The sequence below is a fragment of the Stegodyphus dumicola genome, chromosome 3 (assembly GCF_044657685.1).
Source record: "Stegodyphus dumicola isolate Sdum_Otavi_A_Nest chromosome 3, ASM4465768v1".
Classification (NCBI taxonomy): Eukaryota; Metazoa; Arthropoda; class Arachnida; order Araneae; family Eresidae; genus Stegodyphus; species Stegodyphus dumicola.
In genome coordinates this window covers 201,950,726-201,973,973 of record NC_140770.1, presented here as the reverse complement: position 1 = coordinate 201,973,973, position 23,248 = coordinate 201,950,726, and the positions used below count along the sequence as shown (strand labels likewise).

At 33.4% G+C, this 23,248-nt stretch overlaps 1 protein-coding gene across 1 annotated transcript; it reads left to right on the top strand.

Annotated features, from left to right (window-relative positions):
• The first annotated feature begins 3,211 nt into the window (after positions 1 to 3,211).
• LOC118198641 (uncharacterized) lies at positions 3,212 to 15,043 on the top strand. The gene is made up of 3 exons (XM_035370373.2): positions 3,212 to 3,504; positions 14,151 to 14,279; positions 14,714 to 15,043. The coding sequence occupies exons 1-3, from the start codon at positions 3,484 to 3,486 to the stop codon at positions 14,891 to 14,893; spliced, it is 330 nt and encodes a 109-aa protein (XP_035226264.1). The 5' UTR covers positions 3,212 to 3,483; the 3' UTR covers positions 14,894 to 15,043.
• Positions 15,044 to 23,248: the final 8,205 nt, after the last annotated feature.

Here is a 23,248-nt window from a genome sequence, read left to right as displayed (position 1 = left end):
AGAACTATATTCAACAGTAGAAGAAATATATGGTTGAAGCAATGATTTCAACTTACAAGACTTGGCCAGCAAAGCAATTTTGTGTCCAAAGAATGAAGAAGCTTTGGAACTTAAAAGGTATCTGCCTACGTTCGGAGCACTTTTTTTTAAAAATATAGAATTCTGATGAAATATATATTTATTTAGTCAAAATATGATATCAAATCATGAAAATAGGTAAATTTTTAGGAATATTTTTATAAATTTTTGAAATATATTCAATTTTATGCAAATTTTTAGGAGAATTTAACACTTACGTTAAATGCCGTATATTTTTTCTCACAGCATGTATTTCAATTTTTTTATACTGTATACTACTACAACACTTATCTGTGTTATGAACTAAAATGTATATGATATTTCTAAAGTTTACTAAAATATGTGTAATTACATGAAAAAACACAGTTTTTTGTAAAATATTTCTTATCGTTTTATATAGAAATACTTATAAAACAATCAAATTAATAAATATTACTTAGATTGTAGCTTAAAACCTAATAAATAATGTAGAAAACATTTTAGTGAAATTTAATAGAGATATCTTTAGAACATTTTGAGTAATTACATTTCTTGTATGTAAAAACACTAGAAAAATTAGTTTTTCGGAAAACGCATTTAAAGATTTCACATTAACAGAAAAACTGTTCTGTTGTATTTACACACTTAAAATTCTCCACATTTGTACATCACACCCTCCATATCTTTATATTTAAGTAATTTTGATTTCCTATTTGATTTAAATTTTTTTCAGGCTATTTTCGAAATGAGCGACGAATGAATTTTCGAGTTCTTTATTCTTTCGTTATCAATTCCAAAGTAATTTTTAATCATTTCTTGTTCAATTGATATGCCTAAATGTTCAAACACAGGAAGTAATCCAAGATACCCTGAATTAAAAATTAAAACGGCTATATATGCACCCAGTAACATAGTCTTTATACCTAATCGCAATGTTGCCAAATTCAGTTAAAAAAACCGCAATGTTGCCAGTCCCAGTTCAAAGAATTAAGGCAAATAATTATTGCCAGAAACAAAAAAAAAAAAGTACCCAGAATTAAAATGAAATGTTTTAGCACAATTTTACACACAAACAGTTAAAAAAAAACACGGATAACAACATTGTTTACCTTTAAGTTGAGCCTTTTAAATGGCACTTCCGGTCTTTCTGCTTTCACTTCCAGTGCAGTTAATTGGCTATACCTTCTCTTCTAATTATCACAAACGTAAAAATGGACCATTTTCGGAATCCTACAAAATTGACCTTTCAAATTGGGCAATAAAAAATCGAATTTTTTCGCCAAAATCGTTTTTTTAACGAAGGCAGATACCTTAACGAAAGAATTTCTAGGTCAAATTTCCACACATAACCGTATAGACTCTGTTATTAATGATGATGAAAAAGAACAAGACACGTATCAGCTGGATTTCATCCACAGCTTGAGCTTTCTGTAAGCCACCTCTTTGCCTGCAAGGCTTGTTGTGAAGAAAATTACGAGAAAAGTTTTAGATTGTGAATCTATTTCTGTACAGAATGCTAGATCAATAATTTTTATTCCACGTATTGAACTTTAGCGTTCAGATTCGAACTTTCCTTTTCAGTCAAGCAAAGACAGTTTCCTTTCAGGCTTTCATTCTGTATGACTGTTAATAAGTGACAGGGACAGACACTGAAGAAAATTGGAATTTATTTACCGCAAACCAGTTTCAATCGCAGAATGCTTTACGTAGCTTTTTCAAGATGTTTCTCTAAGAGGAATGTTGGTGCTTTATTTACCAAGAAGCAAAGCCATATGATACCCAGTTGTTCTTAATTAATCACACAAAGTATTATTTACAGGGAGGTTATTTAGTAAAGAAATGGATCAAGACTAAGACAAAGCTGAACTTTGTCAAACCAACTTAAAAAGGAAGCATTTCATACATTTTCTTTCCAGGTGTACACAGAGCTTATTAATTTTGCTTGGTCGTAGCCCGCTCATCTGGCGGGCTTGCCCACTAGGATAATATTGAAACAAGTAAGCTTTAATCGATTTTTAAAATGTATGTAAAAATATAATATTTTTCACCCATAAAAGGGATATCTGCTGTTGGAAGCACGTTAGAAAAGTTTGGTCCGCGTGATAGGGAAAGGATAAAATTACATTGAAGGAATCTGAATGTTAAAATGAGCTAAGAAGTGTTCTAATTTTTTTTAAAAATTTTAGATTAGCCCCTTAAAAACGTCTGTCCAAAGAGAAGGCTTTGGAAAAATTTTAGATATAAGTAAAATGAAAGAGAAATTTCATTATTAATAGTAATAGTAATACGTAAGTATTACGTAATTACATCTTCAAACAGGGTATTTGAAGTAAATGTAATAGTAATACTTACGTAATTAATACGTAAGTATTACTATTACGTTTCCTTCAAGTACCCTGTTTTTAAATTAAGAATAAATCTTTTGCCTATATTAAGCGCTCTCAAAATATGTATGAAAGTTACACTTTATCCTTATTCTTAAGTGAATTCTGTTTCATTTAACTACATACTGAAGGAATTGTCTGCATAAAATTCCAGAATGTTTGGAAAATCCTCTATGGCTAATCAGTGCATTTGATTCATAACATGACGCTTTGAATGGACGCTGAATTACAATTATTTGAAAAATGGTCTTCTCTTCTTCCTTCGCTTGTTAAGGTAACTAACTATTCTTTTGAGAATTTTGAAAAATTATTCTAAATTATATGAACTCTATGAAGTATATTAGCTTATTCGTTTCACAATTTGTCTATTTTTATGTAACTGGTAAGAAGAAAGATTAAATCGAATATGAGTAGGATTCTCTGTTGCTAGGTTCCAGTACTTCTTTTGTCATGCTTGCATTCTTTATATTTAAGTATTCATTGGTTCTGTCATTATTTATGGGATATGTTTTCTATTTTAGTTACCATCATCCATAATTCCACCTTAATGTAAGCATTTATCATGTCAAACAATGGTTCCCCTTATCAAACAATGGTTTCCATGCAAAAAACTTTTAGCGATTTATATTTATTTTGCATTTCTGATTTCGACTGTGACATCGAAATTTCTTCATGCGCTTCTATTGTGTAATTGCATTTTTGCATCTTCATCATTGTTCTGCATATCATTCTTCTAGAGGTCTTTCAAAACAGTTACACTTCTAGAAGAATGATAGCATAAATTTGTATTCAGTTAGTTTAGCTAAAATAAGCTTACTCATAATTTTAATGAAAAAAATGGAATTTGCAAAGAAAGTTTGTATTTTTCATGCCTTAAAATAAAAATAAGTTAAGTTTTTTCGCGGCGAAAGGCTTAACTTTGATCGAAAGAGAGGCAACAAGGACCATTCGCAAACTTTTCTGCAGACCAACAGGAAACATCGCGAGGTAAATAAGCGGACGATTTGCTCTGTAAATTGACTTAGATTATAGCAATTGGAATATGCCGAAAGAACTAAACCAGGTAAAGCAAACTTCGAAACATTTTAAAGAAAACTATTTTTATTTATTATTTACTTGTTTTATTTCGGCATTTATTATTTATTACCCTAAGGTTGAATATCTACAAAACCGCTACATATAATGCCTTTCATACAGGCAATAAATTTTAAACCAAATCATAAGTTTATTAAAGTATAAATCATATTGAGTACTATGTTTTAATTTGATGATTTAGGCATTTATTAGGCATGTGATCACTTGTGAACTAAGTTATACCGAGTTCTTAAAAACATATATCAAGTACGTGTTTTATTTTCTTTAAACAGAAATGACTATATAATAAAATGCTTCCTTCTCTTAACCTCTTTGGAAGATAATTATTTTCTTACTTGTATTTATGGCGTAAAGGCGCATGCCATGGTTGTTATCCAAAAGATTTAAGATTTAAAAAAAAAATTAAAAAAAATAAATAAATAAATAAACAGTTTCTTATTCCATCTCTGGCAAAATGTTTAACTTGAAATTTTCAAAAAAAGCTTTAGAAAACTGTAATTCATCAAGGTAATCCAAAATATTTGCAAGAATCCTTTTTAAACTATCCTTACTACTAAAATGCTGCTTCGTTATACAAATATTTTAATAAGAGTGAACTAAATGAATGGGAATTCTGATTACCTTATCCGACAACGTTCTAATCATCGATTTCGATGAAATTTTTCAAAAGAGTTTTATCACTTTCTTTTAAAGCTTCATTAACTTTCCCCAGACTTCTTTTATTTTGTCTGTCTGGTCGTTAGATGCAGAATTGTTCTTGTCCTCTACCGTGACCCAGAAGTTTCTGTTTAAGAACCCGGAATCTGATGTCTGAAAGTACACAGACTTTTCTAAATAACTTTAAAACAAGAATTTTTCATTTGAATACTTTTGGTGATGTTCGAAAAATAATTTTGAATCTTTCAATTTCTTAGCAAGTGCTCGGGAACAAGATTAGATTTGTCATTTAATTTTCATACTGGGAACCATTTTCTTTTTTTATGTTTGTGTTTGTATTATATTATACCATTTTTAAAAAACATGACATTTTCAAAGTTTCTCTCTGGAAAAAAAACAACAACTTTAACTTAAAATATTAATATAGTAATTTTATGAAATTTTCCACAGATATTCTATGAAATATTGCGAATTAAATGGACTAAAAGTTTATGTGTAAGTACATATCAAAAATTATTTCAGACAAACTTTTCAATGAAAAGAGAGAAATTTCTCGAAAAATAGCTTGTGCATGTACTCAAACAAGGATATTTAATAGACATTTTATTTTATCATTTAAATTACAGTTGACTTAATTTTTGTTCCTTAAGAAATATAAGAGACCAAAAAAAGTAAAATATTAATAAAGCTGATGTGGACATTACATAACTTCTTTTTACGGTCTATTAAACTATGTACATTTTTGCTGCATTGTATTTAACCTTATTTCCTCGAATATCATTATAGATATATTTCTCATTCACTTAATTCAGTTGTCACTTCACGACAAGCCAAAAATACATAAAACTCAAAACATCTCCATTAAAATTGTAAAATACAAAAAAACATAATATAGAAAAACACCAAGTACAGTTAAAAAACAATTTTTACAATTAAAATTAGAGTTTCTACGCAAAAACAAGCATATCGGCTAGTGGACAAGAGGGCAGATTTTTCTGTGCACAAAACTGAACGTTTACTTTTGATCCCACTCGACAAAAAGACACTGGAGGTGCAGAAACTGAATATTCTACTGAGAGATTTTAAATATAAACAAATAACTGACGCGTTCGGCTTAGCAGCACATAAACTACTTTTAAATTGTTGATAATTCTACAACTATTGCATGCAAATTAACTGAAAGCGTAAAAACCTTAACCGGAACATAAGACCAACATAATTCAATCACTTTTAAAGGAAAAAATGCACAATTTAACAACATATAAGAGTAAAATAACACAGTTCACTGATCCGGGTAACAGAGTGGCTATCTATATCTATATGTATATATTTATATACGTTTGGTGGGACCGATTGCAATCAGAAAGTGAGGTGCACAACTACATGTTATAGCAGTCCCGTATATAAAATTTCAACTTTCTGAGGCTAGTCTTTTTTGAGTTATGCGAGATAAATACATCTGTACTTATGTATGTACAAACGTCAGGAATAAACGCTTCTGAATCCATTTTAAATCCCTTTTACAATCCATTTTGGGAAAAAGAGTTTTTTTATTCTGCTCTTATGTACAGATGTACAAAAACTTCGTTAAATTGCATTCGATAGCGGTCAAAATGAATATTTTCGTTGAAATACGATACTCGGAATTTTTCGTGGTTTCAATACTTCCTTTACTTCGTACAAGGAAGTAAGAAACAACAATTATACTTTGATAATATGGTTTATTATCTGTTTTTAACATTTTAAGTAGAATTCTGCTAAATAACACCAATAATAGATTTATTTATACTATTTTTATAAATTTAGGTGTCAAACGTAGTCTGATACCTTAAGATAAAATAATGAAAAATGTGAATAGAAATTTTGAAGGTGTTTTTTTCCTCAGAAAAACCTTAATAATCTACTATAATATCACACATAAAAATTCATTTTATTAATTATTTATACGGCAGATAACAATATTGCAGAAATATTGAAATATTTTGTACTTCGAAAATTTTCGAGTTTCAAATGTTTTCAATCCAGGTTTACAACCCAGAACGTAGAATGTTTCCTGATGTAACTATTATGCAATGTATTCCTCATTCTATGTTTCAGTGATTTATTTAATACCATTCTTGCTAAATAATTTTATTTTTTGAATTAAATTTTTAAGTTGTCAAGCGTATCTTTTAGGATACTTAACGTATGTTTTGAAATATAATGTCTTATATGGCGGCAGAGAAGCCATTATTCAATTGTGGCATATTTCTAAAACCTTACCTTTGCTTTTATTTCCATTTTAATCTTAAATTTATTTCTAACAAGCGTTAAGCCGGGATTAGTAACAACATACTAATTGAAAAGCGTCTTATCAGAAAGACATCTAATTGTTCAAGTTAAAAATAGCGGAACAAATGCTTGTAGCACAGACAGATACGGTCGAATTTCTATAATTGATTTCATACCAGTGAAAGCCTTTCTGTATTTTATTTAGTATCTTTATTTTATTTTTACATTTTTTTTTCAATCCGCGCTTGAGCGATCATGGAATTCATCGCGCACCACATTGTCACTGCCAAATTTTGAAATGTGAGAGCTGTTGTGATTAGGGTCAAAGCCAGGATTTAACAGTAAAAAAAGAATAACATTGAAATTCTCTTAAACACTACAAGGCGAATATGTGAATAACTACTCAAGCTTTCATAGTACATATTCTCTGTGCTATTATCTTCCATGTCGCTATTAATATGACACAAATAATTAAAATATTATCTTTCTCCATACTAAAAATTAAATTCTATAAACCACGAACCTTTGATGGAAACTATTAGAGCCTTTGTAAGCAGTGAACGAGTGTTTGCTTTACAGAAAGTGAGTAGGTATTCATCAAAAACACATATGGCAGGTAGGCACATAGTAGTCATTGACTGCATGGACTCTAAATTTCTTAATCCGGGTACTAATCTACAAAAATTTTAATTTAAACTGGCCAATGAAACATCTGCTATCCAGTACCAAATAAACAATTTTTTTAATTTGTCTCTCTTATTGGCAGAACTGTTGTACATTAGTACGTTGTGTAGTTCAATTGTGTGAGTTTGCAATGCGTACTCATACATGACAAAGCCATTATTCGATTCATCAGCATGATGAAAGCAGCTCTTCGATTTTTTTCTTCCTTTCTACAAACGCATAAACAATTATAGAAAGAAAAAAAAAGAATAAGAGAAGAGCATTGGATTTTGGTCATAATTCACACAACAAGAATAGTGCTTCATGTTATTGCAAATTGATTGCAATTATTACCCTAACAATCACAAAATCTCATAAAAACTTCACTGTTTAAACGAGTAAAATCAGATAGTTTGGCGTAGATTTCGAATTGAACTCTGAAACAGGTAGCCCACCAGCGGCCGAGCGGTAAAGTCGCTGAACACTGGTAGTTCGGTCCGAGATTCGAATCCAGCGAACGGGCTGGCTGCATGGGTGTTTTCGTGGTTTTCCCCATGTGTAACGTGTATACGAGCCAGTTTCCCTTAGAAAGTCCTCCACGAAGGCATCCCTCCCTTTAGGCAGATAGCCCTCAAGGCTTTGCCGTAATTAAATAACCTAACCTAACCTAACCTGAAACAGGTATAGTCTTCTCTTTATCAGGAGCAAAATTACTGATTACAGGAGCAAAATTAAATGATGTTTAATTTCTGCTATACCGAGATGCATCTTCCAGCTATTTGTAGTGATTCTTCAAATAAAATTTCTAATGGTTGTTCAAATGAAATTACTATTTCGTTTTAAATTTATACAAATACGAAAATATTAACGGTTCATACAATCCTATCGTCAAAAATAATTAGTCGTCAAATTTAATTTTACATTCAATAAGATGTCACTGTAAAAATCGAAGAAATGTTTGCTTTACAGAAAGAACGTAAGTATTCATCAGACAGGGGTATGGTATATTCCATAAACATTTATGATATAATAAAGACCTTATTTTATTCTAACCAATTATTTTTAGTTTGACTCATCCTCTTCATATAATATTTATATTATAGGCTCGGCTTTTCTGCGTGCTGCCGAATTAGGTGTTTCGATAAATAAGGAGCCATCTTAATCTACTGTGATTTTACATTTTTATTTTCTGTTCAAGTTACTTAGCCACAAGTGGTGGTAACTGTGAGCACCGAGCGTGTGCAACCTTTGTTTAGTTTAGTTCAAATAAAAAAGATTATTTAAACCTTCTTCTGCAGTGCCTGTTCTTCAAAGACGTAGCGAGAATTCGCTAGAAGTTTTTTTATGTAGGGTCTACAGTGAATGCTCCAGGAAAAGAACACGAAGACTCTACAATATTTATATTTATTTTTTATCAACTAGCAATCTACGCAAGTCTTCTTCCGAGAAATCTTGTAAGACAGTCTGTTCAGAAGAACAGGCATAAGATATGGGCCTATTAGGTGGTTGGCAACAATGACCGTCGAAGCATTGAAGGAAAACTGGTTCTTTGCTCCATGTGCTCGGATACTCCTGGTGTTGCTCACTTCCATACACGTGTGTTGTGTGCGTTGTAACAGCCTTCGCTGCTAAAGATGCCTCGTCAATGAACAAGACAGTGGCTGGAAAATAGGCTTGCTTGTTAATTATAAGCTTATACCATTCAGCAAATGCAACTCGTGGTGCGTAATCAGTAGGAAACAATTGCTACACGCGCTGCTAATGGCAGGGTTTGGTTTGATTGTGGCAAAGCATTCGAAGGCTATCTGCCTAAGAGGGGGGGTGGCTTCGTGGAGGACTAAGGAAAACTATCTTTCATTCACTTTACACGCAGGAAAAACCCCGAAAATGCCCATTCAGGCAGCTCATTTGCCAGGATTCGAACTCTGGACCGAACTACCAGTATTCAGCGACTTTACCGTTCGGTCGTTACTAGGCCTGCTCATAGATTTGGTGCAAGTGGTTCGGGTACAGGCTTCTCCAGACGATGGTTTTTTGGAGACAGTCAAGTGTGAAGGGATCGCTTGTGTGCTGACAGATGGATTCCTTTCTGTATACCTTGCGGAGAACCATCTCTTCTACTTCAGGTGTCTGTATCGTTCGTTCCCGATTCCTTTGACTTGTACCCGCGTAATCTTATACCCAGCCGTGCAAATATCTGGTATTCAAAATCAATTATTGGGGTACCGCCTCATTATACAGGCGCACAACGGCTTGCTCTTTAGAATCCGCCGCTCCATGTGCTACATGCATATCCGCTACCTCGGAATTACTGAAAACTTGCATCCTATTTCAGCAGCAGTTGATTTTTGAACGACAAATTTCACGCACAGAGGTTACATGTTTCACAAAAATGCCTTAAGCATGCTACATACGCGTTTCCATTCTACATTGCTATCGAATAACCTATCCCTCTCTGAAGTTTGTGCTCTCTTAGCGAATCAGCTTAAGTAGATATAGGAGCGAAGAAAATTAGTGTGCGACACAGAACTTTGAACTGCTGACCTTAGCCCAACAGAATGTATTATTAATTTTCAACACATGTATTTCTTAGAGCAATAACTATGCATAAAGCATAAAAATTAGCTAACTGATATAAAATTAATTTTTTAAGCATATGTCAAATTAAGAGTATCATTCGTTTTATATTTCAGTGTCCTTCAATATTTATAGTTTGGTCACCAGAATACTAATAGCGCCTATCAATATTGCGTTTGCTATTTCTGGTCGGATCGTATGATTTTAATGTGACAAGAAAATAATTAATTTTTATCGGTCTACCACTGATATATCCTTGAATTTTGTTACATCTTATGTGTATAAACCATACATTGTGCTCTGATTAAATGCTACTTGTTTCAGAAAATGTGTTTATACCATAAATTTTTGACATTTGGTTACAAGGCCATGCTACCATATACCGCTTCAGGACAGTCCGATAATAGATTCAGATTTAATCTAACGCAATTCTAGTGGCATTCTGTGCTTATTCTTTTGCATAATGTTTATTGCTAATATTATATCAATCAACAGTCAAGCTGTTAGCTTTTATTAATAGTGTACTGAATCAATGTTACATAAATTCAGTTTTTTGAATTATTTTTTTTAATTTATAATGTCTAAGATTAATACAGTTTTAGATGGTGACACAAACAATCAAAATTGAGACTTTCACATTTCCGACAAATATTATAATCTCTGAGTTATAGAGGAAAACAGCAATTCATTCTCTATGCTTTGATTGTACTTAGAGAACTAATACTCTTCTCTAGGTTCTCAGAAAACTACAGATCGAAATATACAACAATATTAGCACGTTTCAAATCCTGCGACAGAAATTCAGTCCAGAATAAGTAATTATTTTTTTAGTACTAAAATCACAAAATCAGGAATTTAAGAAAGGAGAATGCATTTGATAAACTACCATGACGGAGAAAGAGCTGATAAAAGGGAAGCCACCGGGAAAAGCTGACATACTCGATATCCTTCTCTCTCTCTTTCTCTAAAATAATATATATATATATATAGAGAGAGAGAGAGAGAGAGAGGAATCGTACCCTCAGCGAAGCGGTTTACTTGAGTGAACGCCGCTATTAGATATGTAGCTTATCTGTATAATTGATATCAGCAAGGGCGTGGCTTATTCGTGTAGCTGCCACACCATAATATGTCAATATGTCGTCCAGATGTATGTAATTTATATTTTGCTTAGTGCTGTTGTATTCAAATCGATCTAAACGGTACTATGAATATGAGACAAATTCAATAACATTTGAATATTTGGACACTGTTGACAATGGTCAGATCGTAGGAATATATGAAAGCAAATTCTCATTTTATCATACCGCGAGCCATGTAGGTTGTACAAATGTTACCGTAACACGTTGTTGTCAGCATTAAGGTCAGAAAGGTACACATTCATGTAGAATTTGACTTAATTCACAGCATGAGAGCACGAAGTAATATTTAAATGGTTTATTTAATAGAAAGAAATAAAAGTATATAAAGAAAAGTATATAAAGATGAAGTTAACGGTATGCAGGATTAACATAATGCTGTAAAGGCATAACATCGAAAGCGCAATTAAAGTTCATGAACTCTTGAAGACGTGTGAGCCGTCTGCTCACGTCTGCCCTCCACTCTCGACCAGGTCTCAGCGCTGTCTGGGATGATTCTTACTGCGCTGGGTGATGCTGTACTGATGATGTCATAACGGGCAATTCTCATTCAGCATTGGACGGTATGATTTCCCACAGCTTCGGCCAGCCTGAAGAGGCATCGTCCTCGATGTCTGTTGAATGGACATCACTATCATGTACCTGCAAAGATAAATAAAAAAAAAAAAGAAAAGAAAAAAGAGAGTATCAGGTCCTTAGGTTTTGAGCTGATACAAACATCAAATCAATTTGACCATGGCTTCATATGGTCAGCCGCAGTAGATGTCAAATTTGGTCCTTCATGGCATCCTACTTTCTCGACTTCATATCTGTCATTTAATCTTACAGCTATGATTTTATACGGTCCATGAAACTTAGGTCGTAGTTTCAAACCAGTCCCATATTGAGTTCTTTGAATGGCTACCAAGTCGCCAATCTTGTATAGTTTCGGTTTCTTACGTTTCTTGTTGAATTATTTTCGATTCTCTTCTTGTATCTTCAAAATGTTGTTTTTCGCATCTTCTCTCATTTCATCACGTTCTTGCATCAATTGTTTTAGGTATTCTTCATTCAATATCTCACTAATTCTCAAATCTTCTTTATTCTTCATTTTCGTGCCTATGAGAAGTTCAAACGGTGAATATTTCGTACTTCTCGTAGTTGTATTGTTGATTATTCTCTGAACATCTGGAACGTATTTAAACCATTTCGTTGAATCTTCATGTGATAATTTTGACAAAACAGGAATCAAAATTCTAAGAATTCGCTCAATTTGTCCGTTACCTCTTGGAATACCGGTAGTAATTTTGACATGTTCTATTCCTTCTTCAGTACAATAAGCTGAAAATTCTTTCGATGTAAAGGCACTACCTCGATCTGAAATGATTCTGGCTGGATTTCCAAATACAGTCTGTTGTTGCTTCAATTTTGAAATAACTTCTTGTGTAGTTGGTGATTTCACTGGATAGAACCAAGTAAATTTCGTAAAAGCGTCGACAACAGTTAGAATGTGTTGGTATCTCTTGTTCGTCGATGGAAGAGGTCCAATAAAGTCGATATGATACGTACTCAAGGGAACGTTTTCTTTCGGTACAGGATGAAGAAATCCTTCTGCTTTTCCTTGCTTCTTGTTGTACAGTATACATTCTATACAGTTAGCAATTACTTTTTCAACTTTACATTTCAGTCTGGGAATATAGAATTCTTGCTCTACAGCATTCACAGTTTTATCTACAGCAAAGTGACCTTTTTTATGTACCTTCTGTATGATTTCATTCTGTAAGGATTCTGGCACTACTAGAAGATCTTTACCATTTTCAAATTTGTACAAAATATCATTTCTCACGAAGAATCCATTTTCTTCTCCCTTCTCAACTAAATTCTTGATTAACTTCACATGTTCATCTTCATTCTGTTGTTGTACTAACCGAATCTTCTCAGTTACGGTATCATTGGACGGTATGATTTCCCACATTCATGACACACAGCCACTGGAACAGCAATGAGAAACAAGGCTATAATACAGGTAACAATAAGAGAATACTGAAGAGTTGTTTGACATATGCATACCGCCCCATGCCATAATTGCTATAATTCAACAAGCAAGCATTCCCTCACTGTAACATTCCGTAGTTGCTGTTATCACAGAAGTCTTCTGCATGACCCAGAATTATAAGAATATAGAGCATTAGAAGACTGCCAGTAGTTTCAATACAGAAGGTAATGATGCCATGATGAATGGCAGCAGGTAATGTTTAACAATGAATTTCACCTTTATCTTCCCATAAATTGTTTACGTTATCCTATTTTTGTCAAGTGTATTTTTAATGTGGGATAAATGTATGTTCTGTTGTAAAGTAATTTGAGTGCCTGAATTGATGTAATAATTATGAAAGCTATGTAATAGTGTTCTGAGTCACAATGACTACAATATCTTACAGTATTACTTGATGTATTTCCGAATGCAAGATATGCAGAGGTGCGAGACAACACAACCTAATCTCTTTGAAGAATAACGTTGTCTCATATTCTAACAAGACCCAATAGAAAAACCTTTATCCCAATAGAAAAATTATTGAGATGCTATTAATGCAGATTACTTTAGGGACCTCTACGTCTCCATGCCGTGATGAGAGACAGAACTTATTAAACATAATGGCAGCACAAAATTTTATGAAAGTCAGAACATTTCTGTAAGTTGTGCAATGTCCGTTTGTCATACTTCTCTCTCACTTTTCAATCATTCCTTGTCGCTGGTGCCTGCTAATTTCCTTCCAAATAGTCTTTATCTCCGAGACTTCTGGTTGCAACATTTCTAGACGATGAGAGAAAATCTTAAAACATCTATTACAAACAGCTATAGCGCAAGCTAAATTAATATGAGAACACAGAAGAGGTTTAAAAATATTTTACAGCTTTTTCACTTGTTCAGCTAGCCCAAATTGATCTGAGAAAAGAGACGTTAGAAGAAATATTTTACGATTTCACGCTTGTTCTTCTAATTATTAGTATGTATAAATCCATGGTTTAAACACACATTACATATTTTATACCACATTTTTTCAAACGTTACATATTTTATATCCACCAACTGACTGCCCTTAACTGATAATTCTCCCTCCAGTCATGCTGTAAGATGAAGCTTTAGCTGAATCTGAAAGTTAATCAGGGATAAAAAATATCGCCTTAACTCTTCTTTAATGTATTTTAAACGCTAACTTTCCCGTACAATTGAAGACTTAGGGAAAAGTTCAATTTTTCAAGAATTGTCCTTATATATTTCATTTCATTTAATTAGAGCGATATTTTCAATACTTAATTTTTATAGGTCTCTATTGTAATAATAGTTCTGTTAAGCTGTGCAAGTGAACAGCTTTGTGGTACAAGCAGCAGTGGAGGAGGTGATATGCATGCAGAAGAAGGCAGAGGCGATTTAGGAGGAAAAGCTGATGAAAATGTAAGAGCATTTTTGAAATTCAAAATTTAATTGCTTAAAATTTTCTTTGTTGTTATAATTAATATGTATTTCATTTTACATAAAACTTTTCACTAGTGCAAACTGGAAGTTATAAGAAAGCTCTCTTTACAATTTCAACGTCAATCTGTTCAGATTTAAAGGCTCTACCGAATAATACATGAAATAAATATATGCAAACAAAATAAGCGGGCACAAAATCAAGATAAAACAAAACGCAAAATAATTAAATATAAAATTTGCATGCGAAATGCACCAAGTAAGTAAATGAGCAAAAGTTCACACAATTAAAACAAAGTAATTAAAACAAAGTAAAGTAATTTATTTCTTAGTATTGTGGCTATCCATGGTCAAATTCATGTGTTCGTTAATAGTAGCGGTGCATCTAATTAATTTTACTTCTTTTCACCTTACAGCCACGCGTCGAATACCAAAACCACGACGAACAAAATAACGAGGAAACACATCCGGAAGCAATATATGTGAGAGGACTCTTCACCTATAAAGATGCGCAAGGTATTGAAAGAACTGTGGAATACGTCGCTGATGAAAATGGATTCCAAGCAATCTCTCCCACTAGTGGAACCTCGAATTAATAATAACGGAGAGCAAATATTTTCAATGAATAGTTATGTATTAGTTCGGATTACTTTCACTTACCAATATGTATTTATGAGTCGAACTTCGGCTGTTTTGGAATGAGTTCATAAATCTTTATGAATAAAACCTAATACTTTATTTCTCCATTAACGTTTTATTTTTATATGCGCAAGTGCCTTTCTGCATTCAAAAGGAATAAGATAAATTCAGCGGTGGAGGACTTATGCATAATATTGTTGCGTGCATACAGGTTTGTAATACATTGAATGCACACAGTTCCGAAGATAGGTTGATAAAACTATTTTATCGATTTATTTTATCTTCATAGGGTCACTGAGTACAATCGGCAGTTACACTTCAAACTACTAAGAACATTAAAACGATGCAATGCAAAGTACATCTGAAAAGGCGAAGTAGATCCGGAAATACTTAGTACACCGACGAACGCTGAATTAACCCACAAGAATATCTGAGGGCAGATGATTTCTGCTGTTTTGGACAGTTTTAACCCTGCTGACGAACTATTTCTAGTACTTCTGCTTTCAAAATTACTGGAAGGCATATGAGTGCCGAATTACGGGTACAGCTACATATGAAATCAATTATAGTTATTTACCTACCTATTACGATGACACAAGGACCGGACCCAAATGGTAGCTGCTGCTGGCTTAGTGACTGCTGGCGATTTCTCGCCAAATTTGCTGACAAACAATTAGTCACCAAAACCATTGCCAGCTTAGCGATATCTCGCCAATTTAGTGAGATAGCCATTTACTTCAATGCTAAACAGACTTGTCGCATGTATTCTTACTTTTCCGGTAAGCTTCGCTTCTCTAGATTTTCATGCTCATTGTACAGAAAAATACAAAACCTTCACATAAAATTGCACAAAAGTCATCTATCTATGTACGAAATTCGTAACATTGCCCTCTTCTCAAAGCACTCCCGGGCAGTACAATCCTTGGACAGGAAACCATGCTTACAACTGAGACAAATCAATGCAATACTTAAACTATAATTCTAATAAATGATATAAAATAAATCAAATGCTAACCAATAAACAAATGCATAAATTTACAAATTTATGTACAAATAAGACCACGACTTTAGTATGCTATACGCATTAGATACACTATGAGAATTACGTACTGTTGCCATAGTAAAGGGCTAGCTTATCATAATGAAAGACTGTAGGGTTAGAATTTGATGACTTGCAGACCCGAACTACGGCATCGTTCAGCTATTTAGAACCGTGTAAGGACCGTCTTAAGATGACTGTAGTTTAGAAGAGCGTTCTTTCTGTCGAATTGGATTCCATAACCATACCTTGCTCCGCTAAATCAATGTCCTGTAGCTTTCGTGTCATATCGGGTCTCCATCATCTTCTTCTCCAAGCTCCCTCGATTTCTTGCAAAACTGTGCATCAAATCATACCGTGCCTCGAGATCTTGAATATGCTCTTTAAGTGATGAAGGCGCATCTGAAAGGTGACCAAACAAGAGATCACAAGACAGACGAAGGTCACGACCGAAGAGCATCTGGGATGGGGAATAGCCAGTAGTCTCGAGGACAGCACTTCGAAAGACAAGTAAAAATAGAGAAAACTTCTTGTACTAGTCCTCTTGGTTTCTGGAAACCACCAGTGAGAGGTCATTAGGATGGTTAGATGAAACCTCTTTAGCATGCCGTCTGACTGGGGATGTAAAGGTGTCATTTGGGGTTTGTTGATGCCAAGCAACTTGCAAAGTCCTTTTATTAAAACACAGGTAAAACTTTAGCTTGATCAGAATTTAACATGTCAGAGGTTCCATGATGTCAAAGACGATACGTTCAAAAGGCGCTCTTATATTGTAACGACGCGCACAAGTATTGTAGGATTACCACGTTACCACCACTGGAATAATGGAAGTCGAATCTTCCATTATTCCAGTGGAAGCGCTCTCGAACTCTACGGAAAGTCTTCATTACTTGGAAGTAGCCTTCTGCGGTGCTACTATGTGATTCTTTCAGGATGTCTGGGATCCGGAATCTTGGAAGTATCAGCTGCCAACGGAATTATATTATCCTACTGTTATCCTACTCAAATTTCGGGTGCAAGACGTCATCTCGAATATGGAGTGACTTTCAGAGAGCCCAATATAATTTTGTCGTAGGCCTATAAATCAAAATGGTAGGTTTTCAATTTGAAGACTCCATTAAGTCAATTATAGGTTTAATGTCGCCGTCTTCCAATTGGTCTTTCCTGACTTCTTGGTCACTCTTTGAGTCTGAGTCAGACGATGTTGAATTCGTAACTTGATGTACCAACGGGTTAAGCAGCTCATATTTCGCTTCAATACTGGAGCAATATTGGCAGATTTCTGGGTAGGAGTCTTCTAGACAGGACGTTCCACATTTCGGTACGATGGTCCTTTCCTATGACAGAGATTTTTGTCCTCAGAGGCTGAATGCAGTTCGTTATTTTTAAATTCCAAAGAAAAATTTTACTTCCATAGAAAGTCCAATTTCAGTATACAAGGATCTGTAATATCTGCCACATATGCCATATGATAGTAGGTGGTACTTCCAAACGTGATGTTAACGTTTAACGTCCCAACAATTTCGATTTTGCCACAAGACACACTTTGGAGGGTTACGCAGGGGGGCGTTCAGATGAGTTTATCTTTTAATTGTTGAGCCAAATCTTTCCAGATGACGATAACATTGGCTTCCGTATAGATGTTCTTACTGCAAGGAACTCCACTGACAAGTCTCATGATCAAATGTTCATTACTGCCGCCACCCACTGCAGAAATCTGAAGTACTTTAAAATGGGGCTTCTCATTATCTGGCAACCTGCGTTCCGAGAGATGGTCACTTATTTTTTTCCTACGTTCTTGCTGGGGGGTGTTTTATTTTCATTGACTTGGGGTGACATTTTCTTCGTATGTTGCCTTCCGCATCACTCTTATTCCTTCTCAAAATACTGGCTAGTCTGGTTAAATCGTCTAGACGACCAGTCGTTGGATGCACGGGCTCCTGGACATGAGCAGCTCTGATTGGGTGGTGATCTCTACAATTTGTTTGCTGGGCTGCCTCGAATTTCATGTCGTAAACTAGAGAGCTTTTTAAATCCGTGCCATTTAGCATTCGCGGGGCTTTCCGGGTCCCAAGATTTCGGATGCCATCGATGAAGTACTGCCGGGACAGAATTTCCCTTGTTTCTGATGAAAAAGGAGAGATGAGACAGCCTTTTAACATAGGCGAGTTCCTGGCCTGTTTCCGTCGGCTTCTATTAGCGGGATTTTAATTTAAGCCTACTATCGTCTTTTCAACACTTCTACCCAAAGCGCATCTCCAATGCGCCGGGTAGAGCTTCGAAGTCTAACCTCCGGTCTTCGAGTAAAGCTTGAAAGGTACTATCTTCTGCATCTGCTTTAAATAAAGCGTCGAGATGGCAGGCTTTAGCTTCGGAATCCGATTTGTTTGCTTTTACATTATGGAGAACTGCGTCATTACACTTTCCAAAAGATCTTTCCATTCTACGTGGATAGTTTTAGAGAGGGCCGGTACTACGTATGTTCGAATTTAAACGGGCTGGAATGTGACTAGCTGTCATTATGCATTTATTTACACCTTCAGCTTCCTTAGTGACAACAGGGAATATTCTGGCAGCAATTTGTTCTTGAATGGCTGAAATTATTTCTTCGATTTGTTGTTCCTCACCAAAAACTCTGTTGAATTTCTCCAACTTTATCTTCAACCGTGCCCATTCTGGCTTCCATAGCCTCGAATTTGTTTCCTATTATAGAAGTAATTTCCATTTTCATTCCCTCTTAACCTTCTTTCATCTCCTTAACGGGTCCCTGGCGAGCTTTCACTACTTATTTAACAGAGTTGATGGACCCTTTCATCTCCTCTTGGCCCGCTTTGCTGTCTTCTGTAACGGAGTTGACTGCTTCTTCTATCCTTTCTTAGAATGCAGCAAAGGCTGTCACGAGCTATCATAGTTGCTCCTCAATTTCTCTTGCCAACAGTATTCAAACCCACACCAGACATCAAAAATTGCTGCCGGTATACGGGTTTGCAATATATTAAATGCATACAGCTCCGATGATTGGTTGATAAAACTTATTTATCGAAAAAAGCGTGCACCGAGCGTGCTACCGTTACACCCCGAAGACATACAGAACGAAGCAAGAAAATGCCTTATATACTCTCCCTTTTAAAGGGTGACTGGGGATTAAGGAACCCAGTCGCCAAATCCTGGTGTGAAGAATCGTCATCCACCACCTTGTTTTAGTTTGGGCACCAGTGTAGAGTCATTAGGATATTTAAAGTTGGAAATCGGATTATTCCTTATAACTTATTTGAATTAATTTTCCGAACCTTTCGAGTAATTCGTTTTATTTGCCAAAAACATTTTGAAATATATTTTTCAAACAAGCATGTTTTAAAAACGTTTATTGGAAGTATATGTAAAAGAAAAATAAAATCATTTCACTACCATTTATTAACTGATACTTGCAAATAAAATTGAAGACCACAAGTACCCGAAAACAAATGTAAGTGAGTATAAATGTATTATCTGCTAAAATTTTCTCTTATTTTATTTCTGGTATGATTTTCATGGTTAGTATAGTCATGAACAAAAGACGTTCGGAAAATGCCAGAAATTTTTCTTTAGATAAGCGTAATTTGTAAAACTCCATAAATTTTCTTTCAGATTATTACATATTTCTTTCGTTAATTAACCTGTAAATTTGAAGCCAAACGCCATTTTAGAAGACTATGTTTCTTCATTAACTGATCAAAGTAAATCTTAGTAACTGGAAATTTTATTCTACTGGGAAAAATAAAACTATTTTTTTATTTTTACAGAATTCTCCGACCATCGCATATAAACTTAACACAAAGTTCTCTATCTTAATTTAAAAGACTATGTTGTTGGAAGCACATATCTAGTATTAGGTGGTAAAGAAATAGTATGTGTGGATAATTTTTCTAAGATATTATCTACATTTAAGCCGTTAGCATTCAACATGATTAAGAAAATGCATGAATAGTTCACTTTTTAAGAATTCAAATGACAATAAGAAATTAGAAATTTGGTTATAAGTTTTATGCTTCCTGAAAAGCTGTAAAATTTATTGAAAATAAGAATGCCAAAAAGAAATGTTGAAGAAAATCCTTCGACCGAAACTAAAGCTTGATTCAATAAATAATAATAATAATAATAATAATAAATAAATAAAAAAATCTGAAAGGTTTCAGATTTTAAATTACGTCCAAAGGGGCGTTTCCTTAACATTTTGTCTGTTACCTTTATTTATTAAATATCACGTTATTCGCACTTAAATCATAAATTTCAGTTCAAGAGTAATATCGCAAAATAGTTTTAAATTGAGCATATCTTTAGAATTTTCGATACGCAGTCTCACGCGCTGGAGATAAAAATGTTTTTTTTTTTCTGTACAACGTTGTCATTGCTCGCTTTGAAATCCTTGAGTTGGTTAATCAAAAATTCGTTAAAGATTTACAAAATATGAAATCGATAATAAAACAAATTCCAAATTTCAAATTTGCCCATATTCGCAGTAAGATTACGTCATTCAAAATTCGACTGCTCTATGTACCGTTGTTTTATCACAATGCGAGAAATATATATACATTTATGCAGATTTTTTATTATCTTCAAATTTTATTATTTAATTTCTTCAAATATAATGCAATACCCTAACATGTCTCTCTGTCTGAAAAATGAATCGGACATTTATATTGAAGCAGCGCAAAATCGCAAAACGAAAACAATAGTCCTTCAGGGGCAAAGCCCCTTTGGACTAAAAAGCTTAACTTGATATTGTGCGATTAAAAAATAATTAATTGACAAATATGTTTTATTGAATTTTGAAATTTGGAGATTGAAGAAATGGAAATATTCCGGGGGGGGGAGAAATCTAAAACTACAGCTACTCGTTCTTGAGATATGCGAGATGTAACTAAACTTGCGAGATGTAACTAACTAAACTTGCTTTTCAAAAACTAAAAGTATTTTTGAAAAGCAAGAGTTCTTTTCGTTAATTTAAAAACACTAAATAATTAATTCAGCTGACAAATTTTATATTTAAAGAAACTAAATAATGAAGAATCTGTATGAATGTATGCCCGTTTCTTGCATTGTGAAAAAAACAAAGATACTTAGAGTCATCAAATTTTGAATAACACACTCTTCCACCCGAACATTGTTTCCTTGAAGCCCGAATTTGGAATTTGTTTTATTGTGTACTTTATATTCTGTAAAACTTTAAGGAATATTTGATTTCAAAAAGTCAACAATTTCAAAACGAGCACTTGCAACACTCTAGGAAATAAAACATTTTTATCTCCAGAGCGTGAGACTGCCTGTCGTAAATTCTATTGATATGCTGAGATTTTATTTTTATTTTTCCTTGTGCGAAGTAAAGAAGGTATTGTAATCACGAAAAATTTCGAGTATCATATTTCAATGAAAATATCCATTTCAACTGCTCTCGAAACAATTTTGAACAATATGTACTTACGGACAGAATGAAGGAATATTTTTGCCAGAAAGGATTGTAAAATGGATTTAGAATAGATTTTTTCCTTGACATATGTAAAAGCGTACGTACATATGTATACATCTCGCATATTTCAAGAACGAGTAGCTGTAGAACGTTGAAATTTTGCACATGGGACTGCTATAACACGTAACTGTGCACCTCCCCTTTTTCGTTGCGATCGACTGCACCAGTTGTGTGTATGTATATATATATATATATATATATATATATATATACCTGCTCTTGTTACTTGGCTCGGTGAGCTTAGTTTTTTTTTAGTCTTATATGATGATAAATTGTACACTTTTTGCTTTAAAAGTTATTGAATTATGTTAGGTTTTATATTCCGGGTAAGATTTTTATGCCTTTAGCTAATCTGTCTACAATTGTAAAATTATAAGCAATTAAAAACTTTAAGTGGCGAGTCAAGCCTAACGAAACGCCATTTGTTTATATTTGAAACTCAGTAGAATAATTAATTCAGTTTCTGCACATTCATTGTCTTTTTGCCGAGTGGGATCAAAAGTAAACTTCTTGTACGCTGGGCCGAATTGCTTGTTTTTGCGTAGAAACTTTAACTTTTTTGCGTAGAAAGTCTAACTAATAATAATTTTTAAAAAAAATTTTTAAACTGTATTTGGTGTTTCATATTTTTGTATTTTACATTTTTTAATGAAGATGTTTTGAGTTTTTATGTATTTTTAAATTGCCTCGAAGTGAAAACTGAATTAATTGAATGAGAAATATATCTCTAATGAAATAAGTTTAAATGAAATGCAGCAAAATATGTGTGTAATTTAATAGGCCATACAAAGAAGTCATGTGGCGTCCAGAAATTTTTTTTTATTAGTATGAGCATTATCGAAATTGAAATGGTTGTTGTACAGCTTTTGTAACGTATATCATCTTCTTGTCTTACTTATCAGCCTCTTAAAATAGAATTTCGTTTTATATGAGATTTTATTGTACTTTTCCATGACATAAGAGATCTATTACAAAATATTTTTATTCGAAACATTAAGGAGTTATTTTCAGTTTACGAATTTGTGTAAATGATGATAAACTGACGTGCATTTTATAGACTGCACTCTGATATTCTCATTTTCATTAGGTAGCATGATTTATTTCTTAGATAGGAATTTTTCATAAGATTTTCTAAAGTTATCACATAGAAAGTGGATAAAAAATTTAGGTTAAGTTAAAATAAAATATAGTTTACCTGCAAAAATAATTGCTTATGTTAGTTCCAATATCATTTTATATTCTAAAATTTTTACAGAAAATTTCTAATTTTATGTTTCAAAGTAAATAATTTTAATCGTTAAGAGGAGTGTCAGTATAAAATTTTTAATATTTATTCATCATTATTTAGGCAAGTATCTTATACATTATACACATTTTAAAAATTAATGTAACTAACCAAGAAAAGGTAAATATTAAGAAAAATAATGTAATCTGTCAATGAAATGTAAATGAAAGTAATATGCGTTGAATTTTGTACAGATTTTTAAAATCCTTCTCACCTAAACGATACCGTTAAAAATTCCATCATGTATTTCTAATTTTTGAAATGTACGTAAATGACTTCATATATAAGAATTTTTTGTATTTATGTTTTCATAAACAATCATAATTACCATTTGTTTATATTATCACAATTTTTCTTACATACGTATTGTGTCAAATATACTGAGTTGCATACAAGTCTATTGTGCACAGAAATTCCTGTTCAAAATTCCTTGTTTAATTAAGCTATTCATTTGCATTGAAACCACTGATATAAGCAGATAG

Coding starts and splice junctions, on each gene's coding strand:
- LOC118198641 (XM_035370373.2), top strand. CDS start 3,484: ATGCCGAAAGAACTAAACCAG. Junction 3,505..14,150: donor TGCCGAAAGAACTAAACCAG/GTAAAGCAAACT, acceptor TAATTTTTATAG/GTCTCTATTGTAATAATAGT. Junction 14,280..14,713: donor GAGGAAAAGCTGATGAAAAT/GTAAGAGCATTT, acceptor TTCACCTTACAG/CCACGCGTCGAATACCAAAA.